At 37.8% G+C, this 17,760-nt stretch overlaps 1 protein-coding gene across 2 annotated transcripts in view; it reads right to left on the bottom strand.

The window, feature by feature from the left end:
• The window catches only part of LOC148944885 (uncharacterized), a 78,920-nt gene that overhangs the window by 16,791 nt on the left and 44,369 nt on the right, over positions 1–17,760 (bottom strand). For both annotated transcript variants that reach the window (XM_089099184.1, XM_089099183.1), the window contains exon 2: positions 14,288–14,639. In XM_089099184.1, the coding sequence (XP_088955310.1) occupies positions 14,288–14,639 (352 nt within the window). The remainder of the gene's footprint in view (positions 1–14,287; positions 14,640–17,760) is intronic.

Raw genomic sequence — 17,760 nt, 5'->3', positions numbered from 1 at the left:
TGGGGGGGGGGGAGGGGGAGGGGGGTTCAAACCAATGCCCCCCCCAGATACGGCCTGGGTATTAGCCGTTTAAATTTCAAGTCGAATGAGCCCCTTTTTCAAGTTTCTACGACAAAGATTTCAAAAAAAACCTTATATGCCCCCAGGGCATAACTTATAACCCTTGCCCTGAGGGTTATGGGGGAGTTTCCTCCTCAAAAACATATTTTGTATCTGTAAATCAACTACACTGAACAATATGGCTATCTCAAAATTTTTTTTGGATTTATTTGGGGGAATGATGGGGATGGGGGGGGGGGCTAGTTGCCCTCCAATCACTTTCGACTATTAAAAAGGAAACTAGCCCTTTGAATTTCCAGTTGAATGAATTTTTTTGAAGTTTCTACAACAACATCGTCAATAAAACCTTATATGCCCAAAGGGCATAACTTAAAACCCTTGCCCTGAGGGCTCTGGGGGAGTATCCTCCTCAAAACATATTTTCTATCTGGAAATCAACTACGCTAAAAAAAATGACTATCTCAAAATTTTGATTGGATGTGTTTGGGGGAATGATGGGTGTGGGGGGGGGGTGCTAGTTGCCCTCCAATCACTTTCAAACATTAAAAAGAGCACTAGTCCTTTGAATTTCCAATAGAATGAGCTTTTTTTGAAGTTTCTACGACAACACCTTCTATAAAAACCTTATATGTCCCAAGGGCATAACTTAAAACCCTGCCCTGAGGGTTGTGTGGGAGTGTCCTCCTCAAAAAACATATTTTATATCTGGAAATCAACTACGCTGAACAAAATGGCTATCTCAAAATTTTGATTAGATGTGTTTGGGGAATTGATGGGCATGGGGAGGGGGCTTGTTGCCCTCCAATCAGTTTCGACTATTAAAAAGGGCACTAGCCCTTTGAATTTCCAATCAAATGAGCCTTTTTTGAAGTATCTATGACAACGCCTTCTATAAAAACCTCACTTACCCCAGGGCATAACTTAAAACCCCTGCCCTGAGGGTTGTGGGGGAGTGTCCTCCGCAAAAACAAAGTTTCTATTTGGAAATCAACTACGCTGAACAAAATAGCTATCTCAAAATTTTGATTGGATGTGTTTGGGAGAATGGTGGGTGCAGGGGGGGGGGGGGAGGGGCTATTTTCCCTCCAATCACTTTCGACTATTAAAAAGGGCACTAGCCCTTTGAATTTCCAATCAAATGACTCCCTTTTGAAGTTTCTACGACGACCGTGATATGAAGTGCCCTGCTCTAAAGGAAAAAAATAATAAATGATGCATTGTGTCAACATCGTTCCTATATGCCCTCAGGGCATAACTAAAAAACCTTGCCCCGAGGGTTGTGGGGGAGTTTCCTCCTCAAAAACATATTTTCTATCTGGAAATCAACTACGCTGAACAAAATGGCTATCTCAAAATTTTGATTGGATGTGTTTGGGGGAATAATGGGCATGGGGGGGGGGGCTAGTTGCCCTCCAATCACTTTCTACTATTAAAAAGGGCACTAGCCACTCCAATTTCAAATCGAATGAGCCCTTTTTGAAGTTTCTACGACAACTCCTTCGATACGAAGTGCCCGGGTATGGAGAAGAAAAAGAAGAAGAAAAAATAAAAATAAAAAATATATTGTGCCGACATCGTTCTTTATTTAGGCAGCGCTATCGCGCCGCCTATGATTCCAAATATATAAGACTTTAAGCTTAGTGTCACCTTAGTGTTACTATTAAGCTCAGTGATACCCATCAAAGGCTACGAGCCTGAGAAAATTGTTCTGATTTTCAGAAATGGGGGAGACATATCCCTTAAAAGTCAAAGAACCTTAATGAAAACCACCATATGAGATTCAGCGTATAATAGAACCTTACTGTAGAGGTTTAAAGCTCCTATCTGTAAAAATATGGAATTTAGTAATTTTTACCAGAAAAATGATCACGGATGCGTGTTTATTTGTTTTTTGTTTGTTCTCAACAGGGGTGATTATATCAAACCAGTGGTCCTAGAACATTGGGGGAGGGGTCATTTGAAAAGAAATTAAAAGCTCCAGTGTCCTATTAAGTAACCAAAACCAAAAATTATGCCTTTGGAGATAACATGATTCCACACAGATCCTGGGGGAAGGTTCTTAAGTTGCATAATTTGCCCATTGTTTACTTTTTCATTATTTGTAGGCTTGCATACATTTTCCGGCTGGGGGAGGGGTGGTAAACTTTCGGCTTGGGAGGGGTTTCCATGGGGAAGGAAGTCTTCGGGGCAAATTCTTTTTAATTACCTTACTTTCTCTTTGCCGACTTAATTTTAGTTGTGGAGATGCGAAGGGGAATTGTCCGGGGTAATTTTCACCGGGAATGAAATGTCTAGAGGATCCTTCAGTGGGAGGGGGCATTTTTCCGAGGAGGTGGGGCCAGATTTCTCGGTATTATTTAAAAAATATCAAAATTAATTTAAAAAAACAAGTTTTTAAATGAAAGTAAGGAGAAACATTAAAACTTAAAATAAACAGAAATTATTACGTAACCTATGTGAAGGGGGTTGCCCCCACCTCAACACCTTGCTCTTCATACTAATGTCTGGATTTGGTCCTAATTCTTTAATAACGACTCCTGAAACACGAGATTTGTTTAATTAGAACAATAAGAAGATTTTTTTTTTAATCTTTAGTGTATAGACACTTTAGTGTGAAGAGCGGATGTGTTCAGGGGAGGACAGTCCCCCTCATATAGTGGAAAGGGCTGTAAGTTTTGAAATTTCCGCGTATTGTTTACAAATAGTATTTGTTACTAAAATATCCTGCAGATCGAGAAATCATCGGTTCAAACGTGGTTGTCCCCTGATTTTAGTCAGAAAAAAGTGAAGAAATATGACATTGAATTTTAACATAAAGTAAATAAATTATTTATAAAACAGTTTATCAAACAGTTATATGCATTTTTGCATTATTGAAAAACGATCAGAAAATATATAAACAAGCTTTTTTAACTGAAAGCAAGAAACGACTTTAAAACTTAAAACGAACAGAAATTATTCCGTAGATGAAAGAGGCTGTCCCCTTCTCTTTACGCTAAATTTTGAATCTTTGTCACAACTTTACTTTTTAAAGTAACAAAAAACTAGCTAGTGGGGCTGTTGAGGAGAGGACAACCGCCTTTCATATACGGAATAATATCTGTTTGCTTTAAGTTTTAATGTCGCTCCTTACATTCAGTTAAAATAACTTTTTGTTTTAATAAATAAAATAAAACGACATAAAACGAGGCAATTCATACAGTTCAAGTTGAAATTGTTAAGAAATTTTTTTTTTTTTTTTTTTTTTTTTTTTTTTTTTTTTTTTGGTTAGGTTTTTCACAGATAACCTCAAATGTCTCCTAGTAAGAGGCTCATTAGCATTGACTACCATACTGGTTTTGTAATATAATATGTCAAATCGTTTTTAATTGTTGTTTTTTGTATAAAGCATTGAGTGAATACCCCCCAATCCCTGTTTTTCAAAAATAGTATTATTCATATTGAAATTTATTTTTATTGCATCATGAACAACCTGTTTTAAGCCGAAGTCTGCTAATTAGGGAAGATTTTTAAAAAAGTATTGTATGGCCGGGGTTATTAAAAATTGGGCTGCTTAAAACAGAATTTAAAAAAATTATGAGCACTGTTAGAATTTAAAGCCTCGATTATGTCAACTTTATCCGTTTTTGTATTTGTTGCAGCCATGTTTCTAAATTTTGGTCGGTTCTACCAACATAATAATTGCTACCTTCACCTGGTATTTGAATAACCCCTCTTTGGCGAGTGACTGGGGTTTTATTTTTACCAGAGTTTTAGGCCAGTAAAGTACGGTTTGACCGGGAAAAATTGCAACAAAAAGTTTTTTAACACCAAAATGTTCAAGAAAAATCGCTGAACAACATACCCAAGATCCGCTAAAATCGCCCCCCGGGAAAACCTGGGGCTGCTTAAAGGGGGTGGAAGGGGGCGAAAAATTAGGTATTTACATCTTTGACTTTTAGGAAGCCCTTTTTACACTAAAATGTTCAGAAAAATTGCTGAACAACATATCCAAAACCCGCTAAAATCGCCAAAAGGGAAAACCTTCTGGGGCTGCTTTAAAGGGGTGGAAGGGGGCGAAAAATTAGGTATTTACACTTTTGACATTTAAGAAGCTTTTTTTACACTAAAATGTTTAAAAAAATTGCTGAACAACATATCCAAAATCCGCTAAAATCACCCGCTGGGAAAACTCTCTGGGGCTGCTTAAAGGAGGTGAAAGGGGTGAAAAATCCTTTTTTGATTTTGTTATTTTGGTACGTTCGGAGACTCGATTCTTGTATAAATCAACTCGCAGAAACCGAAAATGATGTCACTTTTATTGTAACCCTTCTCTAACTTATATTAAACTACAAAAAATAAGATTTTAATAACTCCATTGCCAAAATAAAGGAAGTAGCTGTTCTTCCGAAGTTTTACAGAAAGATCAGATCAATGGACGCCTGAAATACTTCGAACAGCCTGCGAAAAGCAATAGAGGAAAATATAGAACTTAAAGGAGCAGAGAAGTACCTCCCTCTTTTTTGCTTCGCCAGTCGTCGGGAACCTGGTTATCTGATGAGAATCTACTACTACTACTAACAACTCATCGCAGCACCAAGCCGCCTGAGGCCAACACAGCTCTGCACGCTCCTCCTCCACCCCAATCTATTCAAAGCCTACCTTTTTGCACCCGCCCACGAAGTTCCCATTTCCTTTAGATCTTTCTTTATGACGTCCTCCCACCCCAGACGGAGATGACCTGCTTTCCGTTTAGCCCTAGATGGTTGGCCGAAAAGAACAGTCTTCGGCAATCTGTGATCCTTCATCCGTACAACATGCCCTAACCACCTCAACCTTTCTTTCATTATAGATCTAGACAGCGGTATTGAACCATATTTTTCGTATAGCCTATTGTTTGAAATACGGTCAGTCAGCCGGGTACCCAGAACAATCCTTAAGCAATTTCTCTGGAAAAAATCTCGCAAATCTTCATCCGCTTTTCGGAGCGTCCATGCTTCAGAGCCATATTTGACCACTGTCATCACTGTAGCTTCTAAGATTCTAATCTTGGTTTGCAGACTTATCTTCCTATTATTCCAGACTTTTTTTAACTGTGAAAAAACACTCTGAGCCTTGGCTATTCCATTTTTAACATCTTCACTCCTCCCACCATCTTTACTAATAATACTATCAAGGTAAGTGAAGCTACCCACCTGATCAATCTTTTCATTACCAAACGTCACCTTTTCATCTTCACTTAATCTTGGCCTTAGTGACTTAGTCTTCCTAACATTAATTTTCAAACCAATACTAGCACCCTGAACTCACAAAACCTCTAAAACTTCATTCATTTTGCTCACACTTTCATCTATGATGCTTAAATCATCAGCATAATCCAAGTCCAGGAGACTTTTTCCTCCCTATTTGATTCCGTGGTCTCCCATTGCCTTTCTTATGCTCCTTAAAACAAATTCCATCAAAATAATCCATATAAAGGGGGATAGAACACAACCCTGCTGAACTCCTGATTTAATACAAAACCAGCTGCTGACCTCATTTCCTGCCTTAGCTGCAACTCAGTTATTTTCATGCAAAGTACTAGTCCCTTTCATGCGTCTTTCCAGTACACCATACAAGGATTAACCCTTTGCTATAACTCTACTATCAACAGAATGAAACGATTCCATTTAACCAAGGAAACTGAGGACCAAAAGTGTTTGAAAACTCAGACAGTTGTCAATTATTAATCTAAGAGTGAAAATTTGGTAAGTATATCCTCTGCCTTTCCTAAAACTGCACTGCTTCTCTTAAAAATTTGTCTACGGCATCACTCAGTCTAAAAACTATCATATTACTAAGCAATTTGCTACCTACAGAGACCAGACTATTGCCTCGATAATTACCACACTCACTTTTATCAAATTTCTTATAAAGCGGCTTAATTAAGGTTTTACTAAAATCGTTAGGTACTTCCCCTTTTTCAAAAATCATATTAATAATATTAAGTAAATTATTTATAACCTCAGAGCCACCTTATTTAAGAAACTCATTTACCACCCTATCAGCAGCTGGAGCCTTATTATTTTTTAATCATTTTAGTACTGTCGCTAATTCTTCCTCACAAAACAAATCTTCCTTCACATCCAAGGTATCACAAACTTTTTTATTTTCCTCTATATCTTTTCCTGCAACTCTATCTCTGTTAAGCAAGTTCTCAAAATGTTCGACCCATCTCGCTTTAGCTTTTTCCTTATCGCTAATTGCCACCCCATTCCTATCTTTAACTGGGACAAGTCCGGATTGACTAATACCTCTCAATTTGTTGACGTGCCAGTACAATATTTTACTAATATGCCGTGTAGCTGCATCTTCTTAATCCTTGGCAATTTTGTCCATGGCCTCCACTTCACACCTCCTTAGTTCATATTTCAATGCTTTCTCCACTTTCTTTTCATTTCTTTTGTTTTCATGTGATCCATCACTCAGATAATTCTTGTACAAGTCCTTTCTCCTTTCTATTAAACATAAAGTTTTTTCACTAATATTCTTAGCTGCAGTTCTAACTTTCTTCTCTAATACACCATCAGCAACTTCACAATTGTTTTTCTAAAATTATTCCAAGCATCTTCCACATTGTCAAATTTTAAATTCTCGAGTTTAGTATTCAACTGTTTCTGGGAAATCTCTCTCAAATTCTTATCCTGAAGTCTACCAGCATCCTAACTTCCCAGGAGATAATTATCCTTCCAAAATTTGAGTTTTAAATTAATCCTTGACCCTACCAGATGGTAATCTTTACTTTTAACATCAATAACAGCACTCCTATATACCCTAGTATCTCGTATTGATCCTGCCAGTTTTAAGTTTACTATAAGATAATCAATAAGGTTTGCTGTCTTACCATCACCTGAATACCATGTTAGCTTATGAGCCATTTTACGACCAAACACCGTATTGGTTATAACTAGATTGTTATACCTACAAAATTGCAAAAGTCTGTATCCATTACTGTTTTCTTTTCCTACACCAAACTTACCTAAGCTGGGATACCATCTATCCTTATTTCTACCAACCTGGGCGTTAAAATCTCCCAGCAATAACAGCATATTTCTACCTGGGACCTTGTCTATTTGCTCATGTAAATAGACAAGTGAATTCTCCCTCAGACCTTTATCAGGGCATCGACGAATTGTACTCAGTAGATTAAAACGTAGAATTCGTTTCAGAATCCCTGCGCCTGCTACTTGCCAGACATATGCCGAGCGAAAACTACACTGTTGTTTAAGCCTCAATTGGACAAGCAATAATACAAGCGATGCAATCACGTGCCTTACTCGCCCCTTTGCAGATAGGACTGGCAGTCCAGAGGCACCGCCATTTTGCTTCTCGTTTTCTCATCGACACGCTGAACAAACTTGGTTTCTGTTCGTAATATAGCGAAGTGCTTCGGTTCGAAAAATATGCTGAAGTCAGCGAAAACCAAGGGCCTAAAGACGTTCCGGAAGACAGTTTTCTCCACTACGTCGCTGACAATGTCGACCATGACACTTGTACTATAGACGGACGCGGTACTTTCCATGGAATGGGGATTATTTCTGCCATCACTCCGGTGCCTGGAAAAGTATTAAGGTCCATTACTAGAAAAGAGGTCTCTGCTGAAGATATAAAACCTTTGTCATCCTTGTCCTTTCACTTTTACAACAGAGCACGAGAGACGTGCCCGAACATCCTGTACAAACCCTTGCTGTCACGACTGGATGAGCCTCGCGATTCCAACACCGACTTATTATGGTATTGGTCTTGGTTTTTCAGACAGCCATGTCCGAACTGGTCTGGATTCATGCAATCAGTACACAAGGGATATCACCCTGCCAAAGCTGCCGTCTTCTTCCATCCAATGATTGACTATAACCTAAGTGACCAGTCTTGTGTCTACTCAACCTTGCTTTACGTGTGTGAACAGGCAAGGAAACAAAATGTCGCGTCTGTATTGACTTTTCATCAGCCCCTTTACTGGAAGGCTGTGACAATTGGGGACTCTGAGCCGACTGAAAGCTCTTTGAAAGACCTCACTATCTTACTTGGAGGATTTCACGCTCACATGAGCTTTTTGGGTTCAATCGGACACATTATGGAGGACACTGGATTAGAAGAATTGCTTGAGCAAATTTACGCCAAGAATACAGTAAAGCATATCATGAGCGGGAAAGCACTATCTAGAGCAGTTTGCGCGCATAAAATTATTGATAGAGCTCTTGCCATTTTGATACTTGACGACAAGTACAACTCGACGGAACACAATGAAGATAGGGAATTTGAGACCCACGAGGATATAGATGAAGCCCTTGTGATCTTTGAGGGTCTTAATGCTGGCGAGGTCTCTATAGAAGATGTCAACTCGTGCGAAGTCGTAACTAGTGCTGATAACAAACTAAGAAGGAAGAAGGAGGAGCTAAGGGACAATTGAATAGCCTGCTTGTGGTTTCAGTACATGGACATGGTGAAAGTGTTGCGCAATTTTACTAGAGCAGAGAGGTGTGGGAACTGGGATCTGTATTTGGATAGCCTTAAACAGATGCTTCCGTACTATGCGGCATTAGGGCACAACCTGTACGCAAAGTCTGCTCGTCTTCATCTCCAGACTATGGTTGACCTGAAAGAAAACAATCCAGAGCTTTACTCAAGTTTCAAAATCGGTCAGTTTGCTAAACGAAGAAGCGATCGGTACTGGGCTGGATTGTCACCGGATCTAGTCATTGAGCAAGCTCTATTGCGCAGTTTGAAGACAACAGGTGGACTAGCTCGTGGAGGGGGGATCACACAAACTCAGAGTCTAATATGGGCTTTTTCGATGCCGAACTGTGCTGAAGTAAATGCCTCAATGCAAGGTCTGACTAGCCTGAGTTACTCAACAAGCGATCAACACGTCGAAACGCTCCAGTGGCGGATGAAGAGTGATACTGATGACACGGAGGTGGTCCTAGACTTTTTGTGAACCCTGATTCCATTCAGAGGACACGGAGGGCTCCTCAACATCGTTACCGGCGTTGCATCAGCTAATGTAGATGCGGACACCGCGAAAGAAGTTGGAGCCCGAATTCTAGACCAATTGACTGGGAAGGCAGCTGATTCATTTTCGTTCCGGAAGAAAGACAAGGCTGTTACAATGGCATCCAAATCAGCTGTTAACATCGATGGTGAACCTGTTCATGTAGATCAAGGGCTTCTGTCTCAGCGCTTAGCTACGGTGGCAAACCGGGAAGAATTCGATCTTCGAGACCTTTTGTCGTATGAGCTTTTTCCCCCATCCCTTTTTGGATGCTATGAAGTTCTGCGTCCTGCCGACAAACCATCACTGTCAAACGCAATTCGAAAGACATCAGGGGACCATTCGGATGAGCGATTAGACTCGTGTGACTATGTTGTTCACGGCGAATGGCTGCTCTAGAAATTGACTTGGCAACCCAATTCTACATTTGACTTCATTTGCGAAAGTTACGTCAAGTATGTCACCACTAGATTTAGAAAAGCTTCGGTAGTTTTTGATGGATATGACAATGGTCCTTCGACGAAAGGTATGGCTCACCTCAAACGTTCCAGGGGTAAACAGTGCCCTTTGGTAGAATTCACTGGTACAACAAAGTTAACAATAAAGAAAGAAGAGTTCTTGCAAAACTGCACAAACAAGCAGCGGATAATTCTAGCGATAGGAGAAAAATTGTCCTCAGCAGGTTGTTCGGTACAACATGCCTCTGCTAACACAGATGTCCTGATTGCAACCACAGCCATTCATAATGCAAGAACTCAGTTGACGAGTCTCATCGGCAACGCTACTGACCTCCTTATCCTTCTCCTCTATCATGTCACTGCCACCCATAAAGGCCTGTATTTCAGATCCGAGGCGAAGGCTTCAAACGAACGTAAGCTATGGAATATTTGCTCCATCAAAGAAAAACTAAGGGACATGTGTGGTGCAATTCTATTTCTGCACGCGTTCCTAGGCTGTGACACCACTTCAAGATTACAAGGAATTGGTAAATCTGTCGGACTGTCATTGTACCGGTCCGATCCGTCTTACTGTGAGGCTGCTAAGGTCTTTATGGACTCGAAGGCTACGAAAGACGAGCTCATTGTAGCTGGTGAACAAGCTCTTTTGAAAATTTATAAAGGAAAGCCTGGAGAAACTCTCGTGTCCTTGAGACATCGTCTGTTCTTGGCCAAGCTCGCTTCCTCTTCCGCATTTGTTTGCCCTGATCGGATGCCTCCCACACCCTCAGCTGAGAAGTTCCATTCTTTTCGTGTGTATTTGCAGGTAATGGAATGGAAAAGCGAGGCTGCTGCGATGAAACCGGAAAACTGGGGATGGCGACTCTCTGCTGATAATTACATCCCAATAATGACGGAGAAGAAACCAGCTCCCCAAAGTCTTCTTCAAATTATCCACTGCAAATGCAAATCAGGTTGCGATACGGTCAGATGCACTTGCCGTAAGAATGGCATGCCCTTTACACTTGCTTGCGGACAGTGCATGGGAACAAGCTGTAATAACTCTGAACCAACATCTCTAGAAGAAGAAGAATTTTAGTTTTTTGCAATAACGGTGGTTGTGCTCTTTTGTAGTGCTCATTAATGAAATGATGATTCTCAATACTATGTGATCTAAAAATAATGATTATCAAAACTGTGATTTATATATAGACGTGTTAATATTTTTGTTTTCCAACTGTAAAAGAAGCCAATAATAAGAATGATTTTTAAAGTTTCTATGCGTCTATGCCTATAGTTTCCCTTCTTTCTGCAGTCTGGTCCTCACACGGTTGATCCTCATCGGATAACCAGGTTTCCAACGATTAGGGAAGCAACAAAGAGTGGGGTACTTCTCTGCTCCTTTAAATTGCCGTTCGAGATTTTCCTGTGTTGCTGTTTGAAGTATTTCAGGCTTCCATTGATCTGATCTTTCTGACACTTCGGAAGAAAAGCTATTTCCTATATCTTTGCGATGGAGTTATTAAAATCTTATTTATAGTTTAATATAAGTTACAGACGTATTACAATAAAAGTAACATCAGTTTTGGTTTCAGTGAGTTTATTTGTACTAGAATCAAGTCTCTGAACGTACCGAAAAAACAAAAATAGAAAAAAGGATTTTTCACCTCTTTCATCCACTTTAAGCAGCCCCAGAAGGTTTTCCCGGCAAATAATTTTAGTGGATTTTGGACATGTTGTTCAGCGATTTTTCTTGAACATTTTGGTGTAAAAAAGTCCTTTTGTTGCAATTTTGTCCCGGTCAAACCGTACTTTTACTGGCCTAAAACTTTTCTGAACATTTTAGTGTAAACGAAGCTTCCCAAATGTCAAAAATGAAAAAACCTATTTTTTCGCCCCCTTCCACCTCCTTTAAGCAGTCCCAGAGGGTTTTTCCGGCGGGAAATTTAGCGGATTTTGCATATGTTGTTCAGCGATTTTTTTGGAACATTTTAACGTAAAAAAACTTCCTAAATATCAAAAATGTAAATACCTAATTTTTCGCCCCCTTCCACCCCCTTTAAGCAGCCCCAGAAGGTTTTCCCGACGGGCGATTTTAGAGGATTTTGGATATGTTGTTCAGCGATTTTTTTAAACGTTTTAGTGTAAAAAAAGCTTCTTAAATGTCAAAATTGTAAATACCTAATTTTTCGCCCCCTTCCACCCCTATAAGCAGCCCCAGAAGGTTTTCCCGGCTGGCAATTTTAGCTGATTCTGGATAGGTTGTTCAGCGATTTTTTATGAACATTTTAGTGTAAAAAAAAGCTTCCTAAATGTCAAAAATGTAAATACCTAATTTTTCGCCCCCTTCCACCCCCTTGAAGCAGCCCCAGGTTTTCCCGGAGTTCGATTTTAGCGGATTTTGGATATGTTGTTCAGCGATTTTTTCTGAACAATTTGGTGTAAAAAAACCTTTTGTTTCAATTTTGTCCGGGTCAACCCACTTTTCTCCGTACTTTCACTGGACTATTTAGTTAGTTCATGATACTACAAACACATAAATGCTACATAGAGATTATTTTGTGTTGAAACATTTTTTTTTTATTTGTAGTGATTTTTGGAATATACAGAGGATAGATTATATTTGAGCATAATATCCTTAAAGAGCATCATATTATAAAAGACTTGTGCTTTTACGAAAGCGTATTTTTTACCTAATGGTATTATTAAAAATATAATTAATGAGAAAATTAATGAAAAGAGCTAACGGTAATATTAATAAAAAGAATTATAATGTTTTAGTCTGTAGAAAAGTTTCAAGCTTGGTTTTTGCAGTACTTCCTTGGAGATTTTTTGGGGTCACCTTTTCAATTCCTATTAAGTTTGCACCTATGCTAAGCAATGAATAAAAATAATTGATAAAAAAAAAATAATGAAAAGAGCTAAAGGTACTATTAATAAAAAGAATCATGATGTTTTTTGTCTGTAGAAAAGTTTCAAGCTTGGTTTTTACAGTACTTCATTGGAGATTTTTTTAGGTCACCTTTTTCAGTCGTACTAAGTTTGCACCTGTGCCAAACAATTAATAAAAATAATTATTAAAAATATAATAAAAAGAGCTAATGGTCTTAATAATAAAAAGAATTATGACGTTTTTTGTATGTAGAAAAGTTTTAAACTTGGTTTTTCGCAGTACTTCCTTGGAAATTTTTTTGGATCACCTTTCCCATTCCTATTCAGTTTGCACCTTTGCCAAACAGCGCTATTTCAACTACAAAAAGAGAATTTCTTATTATCATCAGCTCCTTAAGGGTTCTTGCAGAAATTACAAAAAGAATTTATGCTTATTGAAGATCGTACTTCGTTAAAAATCTATAACCTGACTATAGTCTGAGGCAACGCTATACCGTTGCCTAAAGTAAAGGCCATACAGCCCCAATGTTTTATTTTTTTCCCCAGAGACACTTCTTATGGAAGGGGTCGTCATAAACACTTCAAAGGGGGCTAATTTGATTGGAAATCGGAAGTTCTAGTGCCGTTTTTAAGGGTAAAAAGTGATTGGAAGGCAACCAACACCCCTTCCACGCCCACCAGCTCCCCAAACACATCCAATCAAAATTTTTAGATAGCCATTTTGTTCAGCGTAGTTGATTTCCAGATAGAAATTATGTTATTGAGGAGGGGACTCCCCCACAGCCGTCAGGGCAAGGGTTTTAAGTTATGCCCTGGGGGAATATAAGGTTTTTATAGAAAGCTTTGTCGTAGAAACTTCAAAAAAGACTCATGCGATTGGAAATTCAAAGAGCTAGTACCCTTTTTAATATTCGAAAGTAATTGGAGGGCAACTAACCCCCCTCTCACGCCCCTCTTTCCCCCCACCACATCCAATAAACATTGTGAGATAGCCAGGGGGTTCATCGGAGTTGAAAATTCAGGTACTTAGGTCTGTGAGGAGAATACCCCCTCCCCCCCCCACAGCCCTCAGGGCAAGGGTTGTAATTTATTATACAGTAGAGCGCCAATGACGCAGTAGGGTTTAGACTTTTACTGTGAAAGAAGGAGGCGATACCCAAACTCTTGTTTGTAGTAACCTCCCTCTGACGCCCACCTTTCCCCCATACGCATCCAATAAAAATTTTGATATAGCCATTTGGTTCAACGTAGTTAAAAATTTAGGAAATTAGATGTTTGAGGATAACACCCTCCCCCCACAGCCCTCAGGGCAAGAGTTGTAATTTATTATACAGTAGAGCGCCAATGACGCAGTAGGTTTTAGACTTTTACAGCGAGAAACGGAGGTGATACCAAAACTCTTGCTTGTGTTGATGTTTGTTCGTTTAAAGCTTGATTTGCATATTTAAGTTAAGTTTCACTCTTTTTAAGATTTATCTATTCATTTACATTACTAGAAGATATATATCTACTTGCTTGGATTGTTTATTTAATTTCTATTTGTTTTTAGTTTTATTAATATGCTAATAGCAACACATTTTTTTTTATGTAACTTTTTGTAGTCATATTCAATATAATCATTGCTCTCTATAAGATGTATTTATTCATTTATATTATTACTTGTTGCATGTTTTTTGCTATGATTGCTTATTTAATTTCTGTTTGTTTTGGGTTTTATTTATTCTTTAATGCTAATTTCTGTTCGTTTTGAGTTTGAATTTTAACAGGTATTTGTATCTGCTGAGCTCAAGTTTAAAATGGCCTATACTTTTTTTTTTAAAAAAACATATTTTTCGGAAAGTTTTTTTTTATTAATAAACTGGAAAAATTAAACTCTGGTAAACTTCACCTGAGGCTTGTAGCTTCGCAGATCTTTTCTGCTTTTTATTTATTGGTTGTTCATTTGCTGTTGCTTCTGCAATATACATCCTCAAGCTCGCCATCATTCTTCGTATTTGGTTCATTGCGTTAGCTGCAACTTCTTTCGCGCCTTCGACGGTAAGCGTAGTTTCATCGTTAGATATGCAGGAAAAAAGTGGATTTTTCAAAAGGTCTTTTTCTGGAGCAGTAACTTGAGCAGCTGAACTTTCAAGGGGCAAAATACTGTCGGAGGCTTCTGCATTTGAAATTTCGAACGTTTCTGATCTAACACTGTCCGGAAGCTTTATATCCTTCAAATCTTCAGAAGGTGAACTACCAGCCTGCAAACAAAGCTTGAACTTTTTTTTACATCTTTTGGGAACATAAATAAAATAAATATAACATAAATATATCTTAACATTTATATATATATCAATATAACATAAATATATCTTATAACTTTAAACGAGAAGAGTATGCATTTATAAAAAAGAAAATTCTGAAAACTGCTCCGTGTTTTTCTTTTTTTTTTAATTGGCACCCTGGGATCCTCTGGAATGAAAAAAAAGATCAAGATAGGTCAGGAGTTTTCGAATATTCGTTTAGAGCCTTAATTTTGGCAATAAAAAGTTGAGGTGAGTGATGTCGTATTTATATAAATTTTAGGAGCATAGATTACATCATGCTCCTTCCAGGGATGGTCTTATCGTTTCTATTATGACGAATTCGAAATTACATATAAGAGGACAAATAACTATTAATAGCTATAGAAAAAGACATGGAACAAGAAACAGCAAAAATAACATTGAATTGCAAACGGAAATGCTGCACAACGAAATCTGCTGTTAGACGATTGAGCAAAATTACGGAATTAAGGAACGTTGTAGTTTAGTGTACTCGAGCCTGTAAAGGATAAACAGTAAGAAGGAATTGAGTTCACGCCAGAACTACTTAGTTCAATTGGAAATGCTTATTCATAACCCTAAAATTAAGAAGTGTTTTTTTAGTGTCTGCAAATATACACAGGAGGGAGAAAATGAATTTACACGAGAATTTCTTAACGACCCTAGAATGGAATGAAGTTATTTTGACGTCTATAAAGGATAAACAGGTAAGAGGAATTGAATTGATAGTAGAAAAAGAATCATGCTAGTTACGTGACATTTATACAGATTAAAATAGCAATGAGATTAGGAACGTGTTATTTTGGTGTCAGTAAAGATAAACATGAAGAAGGATTTGAACTCCGTCAGAGTCTGAAATTCATTATTTGCCACCCTATGACTTCAAACAAAAGAATATAACGATGATTATGCCAGTCTTTAATTTGTGCATTACAGTGGACATAGGCATTTAAACATTTTTGGTTGTTACTGATTTATACACCAACGCCATTAAACAAAAAATATAACGACTGGGGAAATGCTTGGAATGAAGTTTTTTTTGCGTCTTTGACTTCATACGAAATTGCTGGTGATTTCGAATGAATCTTAGCCTAACAGCTAAACAAAAATGCATGCAAATATATCTTAGTTAATGATGTACGAAAGTGAAGTGCAAGTGATATTTGCGACTAGAAGACATATGACGCATCACGCATCACAATGAATCCCAAATGAAAACAATGGAAAACGAAATCTGCGGTTAGAAGAAAAGCGAGAGGGATGATCACATTAAATCGTAAATAAAATCGCCAGTTGGAAGAGAAGCAACAATGAAAATCACATCAAGTTCCAGAAGAAAACAAACCCTATAACATAATTGATTCTTGGGTGCATTAACAGAAAGGAGTAATAGAATTCACACCATAATTTCTTAACTCAATTGAAATTCCTGATTTGACTCCTCATGACTTAAAATTAAAGAACAACGCGATCAATTATTCTAATACGTAATTAGAAAATGAAAAATAAACAGGTCTGCCGCTTGCTGAGTGCTGGGGCCCAGGCTCCCGTCTCTGTACTATATGGGTGTAATGAGAAAGGACATCAGAACAAGAGGAAATAATAAATTGGAAACTTGTAATATTATAAATAACTTGTACTAAAATTTCATCTCTCAGACAAGCTGCCAGAAAAATCAATTTAAACTTCATTAATACAAGAGTCACATTTTTTTTCGAACTGCCATCATTTTCTCTCTCTTGATTTTGCGTAAATTGGATGTATTTTGCCTAGAAGTTTTTTTCTATCATTGGTCAAAAAAAGGTTGATGGAAATGGTCACGGGCCAGAAAACAGTAATTACTGTAGACTACTTGCGGAATTAGACACTCAATATGATATCAGTGCTGGTGTTACATAGAAATTCCCGCTTCCATATCAATAAAAACATATAAAATATATTTTGTTTTCAGTAAAATACAAACTATGTTCTGGTCTTGAGGAGGCATGAGGAGGAGGATTTTCAGACCTACTCATGTTAATTTCAGCTCGTTTTCAATCTGACTCAAAACGGTTAGTTATATTTTTATTTTTTCATTTTCGGATTCTTATTGTTGGTAATGTGGGGTAGTTTTAAGCTTGGAAGATTATTTGACTTCATTTCGGGTCATTTTTGGTTCAATGGAGCCCCTTACTTTTCTTTGAAAACTAATTTCGTGGAAAAAGTTTTCAAAATAGATTATTAGTGAAGATGGTGGATGCAAAGAAGATATAAAATCAAAAAAACTAATTTTTTCAACTGAAGGTAAGGAGCAATATTAAAACTCAAAACAAACTAAAAATAATTCCGTATATTAAAGGATCACCTCCATTTTCTATACTTTACTCTTTTCGCTAAAGTTTTTAGCACTTAAAAAAAACAACCTTCCTTTCCTAATTAAAAAGCCCTTGTGTTTCAGTAGTCGGTCTAAAAAAATTGAACAGACAGTCAAGCTTTAGCGGAAAGAGCACTTTAACACTTAAAAAAAAAAAAAAAATACCTTCCTTTCCTAATTAAAAAGCCCTTGTGTTTCAGTAGTCGGTCTAAAAAAAAATTGAACAGACAGTCAAGCTTTAGGGTAAAGAGCAAGATATTGAGAAGAGGGTTAACCCCTTAAGATACGGTATAATTTATGTTTGCTTTAAGTTTTAATGTTGCTTCTTACTTTCTGTTGAAAACGCCTGTTTCTTTTATTTACTTTCTAATCGTTTTTCATTTCATGCCAGTTAACCTGGCTCACTCTCAATAAGAAATTCCCTCCCTTCAAGGAAAATTCCTCCTTAGGAAGTTCACCCCGAATAAAATGCAAATCCAACCCCCATCAAATTTCTTCTGGACAATTCCTTCCTCGCTAAAAATATCCCCCGAATATCTCCACACACAAAATGGAGTTGCTAATGACAAAGTAAGACAATGGAAACAAACTTTGTACATGAATTTTGGGAAATTTCTCCCTGTGTTAAATTCCCCTTGGAAAGTTCACCCCAGAAACTTCCCTCCCGGCGGAGAATTCTTCCTGCAGAAAATACTCCTCCTACAT

Source organism: Artemia sp. Qi Xiang Cuo, chromosome 13, assembly GCF_049724085.1.
Source record: "Artemia sp. Qi Xiang Cuo chromosome 13, ASM4972408v1, whole genome shotgun sequence".
Lineage (NCBI taxonomy): Eukaryota > Metazoa > Arthropoda > Branchiopoda > Anostraca > Artemiidae > Artemia > Artemia sp. Qi Xiang Cuo.
The sequence above is the reverse complement of the archived record's forward strand: the minus strand, read 5'-3'. Positions and strand labels throughout refer to the sequence as shown.